The 13,878-nt window shown below is 39.3% G+C and overlaps 1 protein-coding gene across 1 annotated transcript in view; it reads right to left on the bottom strand.

Annotated features, from left to right (window-relative positions):
• Positions 1-13,878, bottom strand: part of zanl (zonadhesin, like) — a 44,190-nt gene that overhangs the window by 15,293 nt on the left and 15,019 nt on the right. Inside the window, exons 37-64 of the mRNA XM_088015974.1 lie at positions 13,402-13,598; positions 12,910-13,045; positions 12,684-12,749; positions 12,389-12,582; positions 12,123-12,264; positions 11,716-11,960; positions 11,311-11,459; positions 10,976-11,104; positions 10,608-10,746; positions 10,225-10,366; positions 9,385-9,581; positions 8,893-9,028; positions 8,667-8,732; positions 8,372-8,565; positions 8,106-8,247; positions 7,699-7,943; positions 7,294-7,442; positions 6,959-7,087; positions 6,591-6,729; positions 6,208-6,349; positions 5,149-5,345; positions 4,749-4,887; positions 4,037-4,153; positions 3,642-3,766; positions 2,632-2,777; positions 2,265-2,408; positions 1,934-2,041; positions 721-890 (exon numbers count right to left, since the gene is read on the bottom strand). Coding sequence (XP_087872100.1) covers positions 721-890; positions 1,934-2,041; positions 2,265-2,408; positions 2,632-2,777; positions 3,642-3,766; positions 4,037-4,153; positions 4,749-4,887; positions 5,149-5,345; positions 6,208-6,349; positions 6,591-6,729; positions 6,959-7,087; positions 7,294-7,442; positions 7,699-7,943; positions 8,106-8,247; positions 8,372-8,565; positions 8,667-8,732; positions 8,893-9,028; positions 9,385-9,581; positions 10,225-10,366; positions 10,608-10,746; positions 10,976-11,104; positions 11,311-11,459; positions 11,716-11,960; positions 12,123-12,264; positions 12,389-12,582; positions 12,684-12,749; positions 12,910-13,045; positions 13,402-13,598 — 4,224 coding nt within the window. The remainder of the gene's footprint in view (positions 1-720; positions 891-1,933; positions 2,042-2,264; positions 2,409-2,631; positions 2,778-3,641; positions 3,767-4,036; positions 4,154-4,748; positions 4,888-5,148; positions 5,346-6,207; positions 6,350-6,590; positions 6,730-6,958; positions 7,088-7,293; positions 7,443-7,698; positions 7,944-8,105; positions 8,248-8,371; positions 8,566-8,666; positions 8,733-8,892; positions 9,029-9,384; positions 9,582-10,224; positions 10,367-10,607; positions 10,747-10,975; positions 11,105-11,310; positions 11,460-11,715; positions 11,961-12,122; positions 12,265-12,388; positions 12,583-12,683; positions 12,750-12,909; positions 13,046-13,401; positions 13,599-13,878) is intronic.

Consider the following 13,878-nt stretch of genomic DNA (forward strand, 5'->3'; position numbering starts at 1 on the left):
GGTATCAGGCTAAATTGACAAATATAATGCAATGTTTTAATTCCACAGTAGAGAAAGCCATAGAGTTTCAATAAGTAGGTATAGGAAAAAAATATTGGTATTGGTGTCGGTTATCGGTCAAATGATAAGTAGTATATCGGCATATTGGATAATGACCAAATATTAAATATTGTACATCCACGCTACCATTTTTACATTTTTGGATGCTAACAGAGCTAACAGCTACATTTGTGTTAGAGGAGTTAACCATTGACTAGCCCACTTTAAAACAAGTCAGGTTAAGTCTCTCGCCTTTATCTTCTCACATCTCTTTTAGCTCAGGCTGACCCACAGCAGAACACCAACGGCAGCCAGGAAAGAAAAAACCCTACTGAATAATGTACTGATACTTGAGCTGCAGAACTGAGAGAACCAAACTGCAGCTCCGGTAGCATCATGCAAGCCAGGACTCTCACTGACTTTTAGATGAAAACAGACAAGTTCACTGCAATGATCTGGAATCAGTTAACCTAGCATAACACACAAATGTTCCCTTTGCTGCTTTTGTACGACCCCAGAACTAAAAGTGGTTAATCAGAAATATTTCCACACATATTTCTGTAACACATGTAACATAAGTTACAGTGCATACATTTAGTAAGACTAAACCACTAATCAGAACATTTGATTTGTGTCCTCGGTGCTGAACTGAGAAGACAACAGGTCTCATGGAAAACTTACGGCAGAAGTCTGGAGTTCTCCACTGGTGCACCGTGGCTCCAGCGCTCTGGCATGCATCAGTGTAAGCTTGCAGCTGGTCACACAGCACATGCTGCTGGCCGCTGAACTGGCACATGTCGTAAACACAACTTTTGAAGAACGACGTGGGATCTACAACAGCGATGCAGTCCCTGAAGAAAAGAGAAACACACTTAGGGACGTTCGAGGAACGAAGAAGGACATTTTTCAGGACAGTCACCAAAAAAGCTGTTAAAACAGAACTCTGAAAGATCAGGAGAACACAGGAGAGAGGAGACAGAGCTGAGCACTGATTACTTCAGAAACTCATAAAAACTTTGTGTTTTGTTCTTCAAACCGATCCAGTAGTTTCCAAAGGAATTGTGGAGGATTTTTTAAAAATGTAAGTCTAAATTGTTCAAACTTTTCAAAACCTAAATCTATAGCTCATAATGGCAGAAAGGAAAACAAAGACTCTGATTGGTCAGGCCCAGAGCTAACATTCTGTCTGCTTTTAGCTCTCAGTTAGTTCCTGCAGCCAGGCCACAGGTATGAGGTGTGTGTGTGTGTGTGTGTGTATGAGGTGTGTGTAGGTGTGTGTGTGTGTGTGTGTGTGTCTTTGCGCATGGTATGCCTCCTGTTTGTGTGTGTCAGTCTCTGATGATACCAGGATTGATGACTTTATTTGGAAGGATATAGTGACCTCTAGTGGCTGCTATGAGTGCATAGATGTGAAGCAATTATGTTCAGAGTTCCAAAATAAGATATAAATGTAATCAGAAGCATGATAAGGCAGATATATAATGTCTGCCTCAGTGCAATAAATGCTTTATTGGGATCTTTAGTCTTCAGTAGCCTTTGATCCCATTCCAAATCAAAACATCCAATCAGTGCAGTTTTAAAGGTTCAGTTGTTGCCAAGCCAAGCATAAAAATATCACATAATTGCATGCACATAAAACCTTTATGGGATTATTGCCATCATATAACTGCCCCTGTATCTGCAACGTGCAATTTAAATCATCAAAACCGGACAGGAAGCTGCTGACGCTGCTGAGGAAAGGGAGTTCCCACTGACATAAAGATCTGGTAAAAGATACACACCAAAGAGTTCAAGATGAAAGCTAAAAGGATCCTCAGTGTTCTCTGTACAGCTCAAAGTACAGCTGTACTGTTGAATCACTGATTAAAAAAAGGTTCTTAATGTTGTGTCTCACCTGAAGGGTCCAGCAGGATCTTTTATTTTGCCACATTTGTCTGGTTTCACCAACTCATCCTCCAGGGTGGGGTCGCAGTCTGGGTCCGGCTTCGAGCCTTCGGTGCATCTACACAAACAAAAGCCATCAAAATCAGCATGGATTTAATGAAAACAACATGTTATGTACTGTACAGTACATATGTACAGGAAGAGACTGTTGAGAAACAAATATAAATCGCCAGATAGAATTTATGTTAATGTTTTTATTTCATGTTTTTTACAAAGTGCACATGGCGTTATCAGCGCATTATGATTAAGAGATACATTTATCAGTTGAATGTTAAGCTCACCTCTCATCCTCGTCCTCTTTCGTCTGCCAGCTGTTTCCAAAGTCATTGACGTTGTCTACCAAGGAGCCGTCTGGTTTAGTGAAGTCGTTGTTTGGGTTCCCGTCGTAGTCGCCACAGAGACCACACATCTGGTCATAGTAGGAGCTGGATGAACACAAAGGGAAGAGGAGTCCTGAAGAACACGAGCCATAAAATCTTTAATGAAATATATATGAATAAGCAAGATTTGATCCAGGGATGCTTCAACTTCTGGTTTATTTCAGAGAAGTATTGAAACACAGCTGCTCAGTTACAGAGCAGGTCAACACTGTGGGAAAAAAAGTTAAAGACACTTTACATATAATTTACAAAATACATTTATACCAACCTAGGTACTGAGATCTGGGCATAATGATTTCCATCCCATCGAACACGGAGACCAAAGGTCGTCTCCAAGGTGACGTACTGACCAGCAAGACTGATTGACATGAGCGGAGAGGGGGAGTGAGGGAGAGCCACGCGCACACCGTTCACCTGCAAGACAGACGGACGTCGAAAATGAGTTCAACAAGGATGAACTAAACAGAGCTGAATAAATATTTGCTATGATGCTTATATTTAAAGAGCTGCAACAGTTAAAAATGGAAAAGTAATAAAGTAGCTGAAGAAGAACAAATACTGATTTGAACAAGTAAATTCAGTGAACCAGACACAGAGAGAATAGCACATATGGTTGATGTGTGGTGAGGACAAATTGGATATTCTCTGTGAGGAATATTAGCCACTACACTGGTCAACAGCCAAAAAATTATCAGGGATTTTTCCAACTATTTAAAGGTCATGTTGATGAGCTGAATCCTAAAATCACATTGATTTTGTTCAATCAGGTCAACTTTCTGAACTTTGGAGCAACATGAGCAACAAACTGCAGGACTTGTTCTCACATCTGGATCAGTTCTCTGAACATTTTACACGATGAAGATGTAATGTTCAATTCACATGTACCTACCCTGATCAGTGTTTATTATTCAGTTTACAGAAATCCAAGTTGGTAACATTTAATGAATACGCTCTGTTAGAAAACAAGCTTTTCTCTCCTAAAACCTTTTTTGGATGAGAAATATTAACAGAAATGAACTGATGATGTCACACAAATGTCATCAATTTAGTCAGAAGATCAGATTTCTCTAATTCAAATTAGAATAAAATGATGACCTGATTGGGAAATATGGATGTCATTTTTGGATTCAGTGGTGCAAAATAGTCCTAGTTGAGTAAAAAAAAAAATATATATATATATATATATATATATATATATTATTTTTTTATTTTTTATTTTTTCTGTAACCCAGTGCTATGCTAACAATAAAAGCAATGGAAGCTACAGTCCATACAGACCAGAGTTCTCCTGGACTTCATCAGGGTGACGGTGACTCCATTCACAGTGACGTAGAGTTTTCTCAGGTAGGACAGACCTGGTCCTCCTCGCTCCTCATTCTTGGCCTCCACAGAGAACCAAGGACCTATACAAGTAACAGTCACGTCTCTTCAATGTTATCACTCTGTATTTATTCACCACTCACTTATTTTACTGGACGTTACATGTATTATGGAGCAGTAACACCAAAGACTAGCTTGAAGTTACATTATGAACGTTTACATTGACTGGTCACATTTCCATGTGACCATCTAGTCATATCTTTTTAAGTTTTTCTGACTAATCTTACAAAGACAGAAAGTGTAAGCACAGTTTTAGTATTAAATGATGTAGACATGAAGCAGCATTGTTCTACCTGTGTTGTTCTTGCACGTCCTGGCCAGTGTGTAAGTGCAGGTTCCCATAAAGCTGTAGAACTTCTTGTCAAACGTGTTGTAGTGGGGATCCCCAGAAACCACACAGTCCTGTGAGCCTGAGCAAGCATGTAAAAAACTTCAAGAGCCAAAGCTAGAGCAGTCAGCAAAGCATCAACAAATTCTTTCTCTGTTGTCAGAATGAGTCAGGCTACGCTGAGCTATCTCCTGCAGTTGTTCTGCTGGCCTAAGTCTGTAGCACTCTATTTCTTTCTCCTGCTACTCTCCAGTTATGCAAGAGTTAAAGTTATTGCTTCCATTAACTAACTGGCATTACTCAGCAAGAGAGGGGTCTTTCATATTTTAAAGTTAAATGTGAATATTATAAGCTATAGATCAACTAGAATTGCTAATGCTCCTTTTTATCTACTAAGACATTCAAGATTTTTCAAGTTCTCAGCTGGAGATATGAAAGATCAACTCTGAAGTCAAAGTTCTGACCTGGAAAATTGGACTTCAAAATCCAATATGGCTACCACACATATGTGGTAACCAGTTTGGCAAATGGCAGCTGCAACTTCATCATTGCCAGTGCATTAATTATAACACTGTTGCAGTCTTGCTGACTGCTATCCACATTCACACAGAGTGTTTGAGAGTGTTTATTGGTCAAACCATTCACCATTTTCAGATGATCTGTGTGTGTGTATTTACCGGTGGGATAGCAGCCCAAATCTCCATCCTGAACTTTGCACTCGTGCATTGGGGGACACTCTGACGCCTCACAGGTAACAAATGGAGCATTACACTTGCACTTCAGCTTACAGTCGTCCACGTAGAACTCCTCTCCAGGCTGAAACAGATTAAAAAAAAAAAGTTGTAAATCTCACAAGCAGTAAGACTTGTCCAGCTAGGTGTCTTCTGATCATTTAACAAGGTCAATTTGTTAACTTGAATAAGAAACAAAAAACAGTTTTGCTAACTTATCGATAAACCAATGTATCGATACACATTTATTTGTGAAAAATGTTCTCAATTAAGCTGAGTCAACAAATGTAAGTGGGATACAGTCCACTGAAATATCTGTGGGCCTATAATGCCAAACTCCATTTACCTTGTAATACTGTCCGTTTGAGTGATTGCAGCCACAAGTATTACTTGCGACACACTTTCCAGCACTTAGCACATAACCAGGATCACACACACACCCCTCAGAGCACGGTCCGCCACAGGAGGAAGGTCTTCCAGAGCACGTCTCCTGACAGGGGTCAGCACAGGGCTCATAGTGGCTGTTAGGGAGGCATTTCAGCGCTAAGGGAAGAAAAAAAACACATTAAGAATCTGTCCTGGATCATTAAAATGATACAGTAAACAGGCTAACACTACAATCTGGGTATGTTCCACTGAGTAAGATTGAACAAAAACTCTTCAAGTTCAGTTGTAGTCACTAAAAAACCCCAAACCTGTAAAATGTCTGATGTCTGACATCACATGAACACTAAAGGAAGAGAAATGTTTTTTTTCCTCTCACCACCATGTATGTAAGAAATGTGATGCTCCACATAATGTTCTCTCTTGTTAATCTTGTTTTTTCCCAGGTAGTTTTAGTTTCCATTTGTTTCTGCTCTGTTTATTTCTTACATTCACAAAGAATGAATCTATGATCCATTCCTTTAACATTGTGCCAGCTTTCTGCCATAGATGTTCCCGGTTTCCTCTGATTAGTTCCTCTGGTTGCTAAGTTATTCTCTAATATTTATGTGTATTTATAGATCTAGGGTTTCATTGTTCATCTCTGGCTCCTCTCCATGATGACCTGCTCTCAGTTAATATTCCTGAATCTATGTAAGTTTTCTTGTTAATTTAATATTAAGGACTCGGAGGAAAAAATCACTTCCCACTTTTTCTATTTCCTGAAGGTGTCTGGTTGGACTACTGTAAAAGTTGCAGTATGCAACAATGAAAATAAAAAATAAAGTTCTCAAAGTACCAAGACAAAAAGTATTGCATTAATAAAGCTACTTGATGATACCAGAGACTATCTGATGGAATCATTGATGGAGTCCATTTTGTAGGAACTATTTTTAGCTCCTTAGTAATTTAGCTGAGCATCATAAACCACCACAGCCTTCACTCTAACCTCCATCTAGTCGTTCACAGCTTCAATACTCACGACAGAAACTTTCATTCCTCCAGGCTCCAATGGTGACTCCGCGGTCCTGGCACTCAGTGACATAGGCCTCAATAGCTTCACATAGAATGGGTCTGGCTCCATCCAGTTCACACAAGTCAAACACACAGTCCCTGAAGTAGTTCTGAAAACAAACAATCCATTTGCTGAGTTACAGAACTAATGGTGTCTCTGATCTAATGTTAAATGTGTCACAGAAAGCAGCAGCAACCATTCAGTCATTTTTATAGTCAAACTCTTTATAGTTTTACTATAAAGATTTCCTCATAGATTACATTGTTTTTCAAAGCTGTTATAATCTGTGGTTTTTACAACATCAGTAAAGCTGCTTGGCAGATAAAATGTTCCTACTAAACTCCACATACGTTTGGGTTGACTTTGGGGTGGCACGCAGCGAAGGGCCCGTTTTTATCCAGCAGGATGCCACAGTATCCAGAGCTCTCATAAAGCTCCTCCTCTTCTTGATCACATCCAGGAATGGTGGTGTTCGGTTTCTGATTGCACCTGTCAGCACGAGTTGGGCTCATTAATTAGTATTCATTATGCTAATTGGACTGAACTAAATAAACTGAATTAATCAAAACAGAATCAAAAGAACCATGAATTCATCTGAATAGGCCTAAAGTTCGATTTGAAAACTCATTCATTTTCTCTTGAAATTAGATATATACATTTTAAAAGAAACAGAATTTTGTTGGTTTTCAGGATCTGATTTTATTTGTCCAATACTCACTCTGGATCAGTGTTCCAGCTGTGACCAAAGTCGTTTGGATTGCTTGTCAAGGATCCATCTGGTTTACGGAAGTCGTCTTTAGTGTTTCCATTGTAATCTCCACACAGTCCACACAGTTTGTCCTCATAGCTGTAGTTCACAGAAAATATCTGGTTAATAGTTTTGTAGTAATGTAAGTGAGATGAATGTTTCCTCAGAAATGTTTGTGGCTTGTTGTCTCAGTGTCTTATGATGTCCATGAATTTGAGACATATGAACCATAAACTGTCTCTGCTTCAGTAAAAGAACAGAAGAAAAGACAGCAGAAGTTAAGAAGAAGTGAGGTCATCACTCACTCCTTGATCACTTTGATGTCCATGAAGTGGTTTCCGTCATAGCGAACAGTTAAGCCAAAGTTTGTGGACACGGTGTAATGTATTCCTGACTTGAAGACAGACACACCAGGGGATGGACTCACTGGAAGGTTTACATTGGTCCCATTCACCTGGATGGAAAAAGCAGGTGAGGAAAATCATGAAGAACCATGATATGAAACAGGAAATCTTGTCACTAAAACACAGCAAATGATTTTTATTCCAATTACCAAAATGAAAACCTTAACTATAATAAATAAGATATAAAACAAAAATACTGTCAGAAGCAAGAGCTTCATGAATCTCAAAAGATGGTCCAGATGTTCAGAGCAGCTGTGATGACTAATCAACAAGTGTAATTCTTAACTTTTTCCCAGTATTTCCTACCTGCACAGTTCCACCTTTGAGAATGGAGATCTTCATCGTGTACACATATACATGAACAGCCTTGACATAGGAGATGGTGGGCGTGTTGTATCGGTATTCGTTGTCTGTGTGGACCTCAAAGTACGGCAGACTTGTGGTGTTGCAAGGTGCAGACATCAGATAGCTGCAGTTGCCCATGAAGTTGTATTTGCGTTTGTCAAAGGTTGTGTAGTGAGGATCTCCAGTTGCTACGCATGTTGATGTACCTAGGGGAAAGAAAAACTACAAGCTACACATCAAATGATTCTTAGCAGAGCTTTCTGATACATACAGTTTGTTCTAAATGTTCTAGTGCATCAAACTTACTTCTGTTACATGTTTGAGAGCTAAACAGTTGTTGAAAATGCCAATATTTGAGGCATCATTACCTTTAGGATAGCAGCTAGAAACACCATCGACCTCCCGACACTCTTCAGTTGGATCACAGGAGTTATCAACACATTCAAAGGTGTAGTTCCCCAAACAGCGACACAGCTTTGAACATCCATCTCCTGATACTAGCTCACCGGGCTGAAATAAGAAGAAAAACAAGGAATCAGTAGCTGGACTCACTTGGAGGAGCAGAACCATGAGCTGCTTCTTATGTTTTGTTATTTTTAAATTAGATATATGTTGTCATGAAATGCCATCTGACCTCATAATAGTTCTTGTCATCATCCAAACAGCCACATTTATCCAGTGGAACACACTTTCGTCCCTTGAAGACAAATCCAGGTTTGCAGAAGCATCCACTGATGCAGGAGCCAGAACAGTTGGTGGAAGGTTCCATGCATGTAGGGATACAAGCTGGACCACAATCTATATACTCTGCATTAGGTGGACACGGTTCTGTTCACAGAAACAGGAAAACAACAGATTAAACTTTTGTAATTGAACTGATTAAATCGTTTGTGTTAGAAAAAGTGAAGATAGTCTAAAATGTATCATACGAGATGTTGGTGGTTTAGGTGTAGTTGGACGAGGAGTTGGTGGTTTAGTTGGTGGAGGAGTTGGTTCTGTTCACATAAAAATAATAACTCATGAAATCATCAGATGAAAACATTTGTAATGAGATCATGAAATCAAATCAACTGGAATACTTGTTGGTCTTGGTCTAGGTTGACTAGATGTTCTTGTGGTAACTGTTGTCTTTACTTTGAGAGGAGGTAAACTTACTAGGATAGCAGCCCAAGTCTCCATCCTGCACTTTGCACTCGTGCGTCGGGGGACACTGTGACGCCACACAGGTAACAAATGGAGCATTACACTTGCACTTCAGCTTACAGTCGTCCACATAGAACTCCTCTCCAGGCTGAAACAAACACAAGTAGCTCAAAATCTCACACAGTAAAATTGTGGAAACAGCAGCTGGTTATCTGTTAGCAAATGTTCATTTAACAAAGACACTAAAGTGCATGTTGGACAGGGATGACAAGTAGATTCAGAGAATATTAAGAGAAGTTCTTTGGGACAAATGTGAGATTAGAAAACTAAGTAAGCAGAGCTTCATAGAAATATAAACTGAGTATTAAGAATTTTATACATATAAAATATTTTTAAAATTATGTTTAATTTTCTTCCTTTTGAAAATGGTGCAGAACTTTCTCTTGGTTCGTCACACAACACAACAAGCAAAGTGCAATATAGTTTGTATTTGTCTTACTTTACCTCGTAATACTGTCCGTTTGAGTGATTGCAGCCACAAGTATTACTTGCGACACACTTTCCAGCACTTAGCACATAACCAGGATCACACACACACCCCTCAGAGCACGGTCCGCCACAGGAGGAAGGTCTTCCAGAGCACGTCTCCTGACAGGGGTCAGCACAGGGCTCATAGTGGCTGTTACTGCTGCAGTTCAGTGCTAGGAGAAAACAGCCAAAAGTCAATTATAGGGGCAGAAATACAATAGTTATTTGTTTTAATTGGTGGCTGTTAGTCAGGAAGATTTGATGCTAACTTTGTTCATATATAATCTGGGTATATCTGACAGATTCAGATTGAACAAAACATCTTTAGGAAGAAAACAAGTCAGTTTTCTGTTTAGACAGAGATTCTAAAAACTTCAGCACAATGAAAAAGTTGAACCTAAGAGCTGAGAGAGAAGATGTAATTGTGGTTAAAGTACCTTAGAGCCTAGAAAGAAACATAATATATCATAGATTATCTTTATGAAACCATTTGGATCCAGAATGTCCTGAAAAACCTCTATCATGTTACAAAACTGAAGGTAAAACCGGATCCTTTTGAATTAAACTGGGTACTTTTGATAGCATGTTAGCATTGCAATGTTAGCAATGTTAGTATTGCTATCAAATGCTAACATTGGATAGCAATGAGCATCAAATGTTGATCTTTGCTAATCATATTGATTATTTGATGGAAGATGCGATGAAGTCCATTTTGTAGGAACTACTTTTAGCTCCTTAGTAATTCAGCTGAGCATCATAAACCACCACAGCCTTCACTCTAACCTCCATCTAGTCATTCACAGCTTCAATACTCACGACAGAAACTTTCATTCCTCCAGGCTCCAATGGTGACTCCGCGGTCCTGGCACTCAGTGACATAGGCCTCAATAGCTTCACATAGAATGGGTCTGGCTCCATCCAGTTCACACAAGTCAAACACACAGTCCCTGAAGTAGTTCTGAAAACAAACAATCCATTTGCTGAGTTACAGAACTAATGGTGTCTCTGATCTAATGTTAAATGTGTCACAGAAAGCAGCAGCAACCATTCAGTCATTTTTATAGTCAAACTCTTTATAGTTTTACTATAAAGAGTTCCTCATAGATTACATTGTTTTTCAAAGCTGTTATAATCTGTGGTTTTTACAACATCAGTAAAGCTGCTTGGCAGATAAAATGTTCCTACTAAACTCCACATACGTTTGGGTTGACTTTGGGGTGGCACGCAGCGAAGGGCCCGTTTTTATCCAGCAGGATGCCACAGTATCCAGAGCTCTCATAAAGCTCCTCCTCTTCTTGATCACATCCAGGAATGGTGGTGTTCGGTTTCTGATTGCACCTGTCAGCACGAGTTGGGCTCATCAATTAGTATTCATTATGCTAATTGGACTGAACTAAATAAACTGAATTAATCAAAACAGAATCAAAAGAACCATGAATTCATCTGAATAGGCCTAAAGTTCGATTTGAAAACTCATTCATTTTCTCTTGAAATTAGATATATACATTTTAAAAGAAACAGAATTTTGTTGGTTTTCAGGATCTGATTTTATTTGTCCAATACTCACTCTGGATCAGTGTTCCAGCTGTGACCAAAGTCGTTTGGATTGCTTGTCAAGGATCCATCTGGTTTACGGAAGTCGTCTTTAGTGTTTCCATTGTAATCTCCACACAGTCCACACAGTTTGTCCTCATAGCTGTAGTTCACAGAAAATATCTGGTTAATAGTTTTGTAGTAATGTAAGTGAGATGAATGTTTCCACAGAAATGTTTGTGGCTTGTTGTCTCAGTGTCTTATGATGTCCATGAATTTGAGACATATGAACCATAAACTGTCTCTGCTTCAGTAAAAGAACAGAAGAAAAGACAGCAGAAGTTAAGAAGAAGTGAGGTCATCACTCACTCCTTGATCACTTTGATGTCCATGAAGTGGTTTCCGTCATAGCGAACAGTTAAGCCAAAGTTTGTGGACACGGTGTAATGTATTCCTGACTTGAAGACAGACACACCAGGGGATGGACTCACTGGAAGGTTTACATTGGTCCCATTCACCTGGATGGAAAAAGCAGGTGAGGAAAATCATGAAGAACCATGATATGAAACAGGAAATCTTGTCACTAAAACACAGCAAATGATTTTTATTCCAATTACCAAAATGAAAACCTTAACTATAGTAAATAAGATATAAAACAAAAATACTGTCAGAAGCAAGAGCTTCATGAATCTCAAAAGATGGTCCAGATGTTCAGAGCAGCTGTGATGACTAATCAACAAGTGTAATTCTTAACTTTTTCCCAGTATTTCCTACCTGCACAGTTCCACCTTTGAGAATGGAGATCTTCATCGTGTACACATATACATGAACAGCCTTGACATAGGAGATGGTGGGCGTGTTGTATCGGTATTCGTTGTCTGTGTGGACCTCAAAGTACGGCAGACTTGTGGTGTTGCAAGGTGCAGACATCAGATAGCTGCAGTTGCCCATGAAGTTGTATTTGCGTTTGTCAAAGGTTGTGTAGTGAGGATCTCCAGTTGCTACGCATGTTGATGTACCTAGGGGAAAGAAAAACTACGAGCTACACATCACATGATTCTTAGCAGAGCTTTCTGATACATACAGTTTGTTCTAAATGTTCTAGTGCATCAAACTTACTTCTGTTACATGTTTGAGAGCTAAACAGTTGTTGAAAATGCCAATATTTGAGGCATCATTACCTTTAGGATAGCAGCTAGAAACACCATCGACCTCCCGACACTCTTCAGTTGGATCACAGGAGTTATCAACACATTCAAAGGTGTAGTTCCCCAAACAGCGACACAGCTTTGAACATCCATCTCCTGATACTAGCTCACCGGGCTGAAATAAGAAGAAAAACAAGGAATCAGTAGCTGGACTCACCTGGAGGAGCAGAACCATGAGCTGCTTCTTATGTTTTGTTATTTTTAAATTAGATATATGTTGTCATGAAATGCCATCTGACCTCATAATAGTTCTTGTCATCATCCAAACAGCCACATTTATCCAGTGGAACACACTTTCGTCCCTTGAAGACAAATCCAGGTTTGCAGAAGCATCCACTGATGCAGGAGCCAGAACAGTTGGTGGAAGGTTCCATGCATGTAGGGATACAAGCTGGACCACAATCTATATACTCTGCATTAGGTGGACACGGTTCTGTTCACAGAAACAGGAAAACAACAGATTAAACTTTTGTAATTGAACTGATTAAATCGTTTGTGTTAGAAAAAGTGAAGATAGTCTAAAATGTATCATACGAGATGTTGGTGGTTTAGGTGTAGTTGGACGAGGAGTTGGTGGTTTAGTTGGTGGAGGAGTTGGTTCTGTTCACATAAAAATAATAACTCATGAAATCATCAGATGAAAACATTTGTAATGAGATCATGAAATCAAATCAACTGGAATACTTGTTGGTCTTGGTCTAGGTTGACTAGATGTTCTTGTGGTAACTGTTGTCTTTACTTTGAGAGGAGGTAAACTTACTAGGATAGCAGCCCAAGTCTCCATCCTGCACTTTGCACTCGTGCGTCGGGGGACACTGTGACGCCACACAGGTAACAAATGGAGCATTACACTTGCACTTCAGCTTACAGTCGTCCACATAGAACTCCTCTCCAGGCTGAAACAAACACAAGTAGCTCAAAATCTCACACAGTAAAATTGTGGAAACAGCAGCTGGTTATCTGTTAGCAAATGTTCATTTAACAAAGACACTAAAGTGCATGTTGGACAGGGATGACAAGTAGATTCAGAGAATATTAAGAGAAGTTCTTTGGGACAAATGTGAGATTAGAAAACTAAGTAAGCAGAGCTTCATAGAAATATAAACTGAGTTTTAAGAATTTTATACATATAAAATATTTTTAAAATTATGTTTAATTTTCTTCCTTTTGAAAATGGTGCAGAACTTTCTCTTGGTTCGTCACACAACACAACAAGCAAAGTGCAATATAGTTTGTATTTGTCTTACTTTACCTCGTAATACTGTCCGTTTGAGTGATTGCAGCCACAAGTATTACTTGCGACACACTTTCCAGCACTTAGCACATAACCAGGATCACACACACACCCCTCAGAGCACGGTCCGCCACAGGAGGAAGGTCTTCCAGAGCACGTCTCCTGACAGGGGTCAGCACAGGGCTCATAGTGGCTGTTACTGCTGCAGTTCAGTGCTAGGAGAAAACAGCCAAAAGTCAATTATAGGGGCAGAAATACAATAGTTATTTGTTTTAAATGGTGGCTGTTAGTCAGGAAGATTTGATGCTAACTTTGTTCATATATAATCTGGGTATATCTGACAGATTCAGATTGAACAAAACATCTTTAGGAAGAAAACAAGTCAGTTTTCTGTTTAGACAGAGATTCTAAAAACTTCAGCACAATGAAAAAGTTGAACCTAAGAGCTGAGAGAGAAGATGTAATTGTGGTTAAAGTACCTTAGAGCCCAGAAAG

This window comes from Poecilia mexicana, unplaced genomic scaffold (genome assembly GCF_051168715.1).
Source record: "Poecilia mexicana isolate PSO_F unplaced genomic scaffold, ASM5116871v1 scaffold_18, whole genome shotgun sequence".
Lineage (NCBI taxonomy): Eukaryota > Metazoa > Chordata > Actinopteri > Cyprinodontiformes > Poeciliidae > Poecilia > Poecilia mexicana.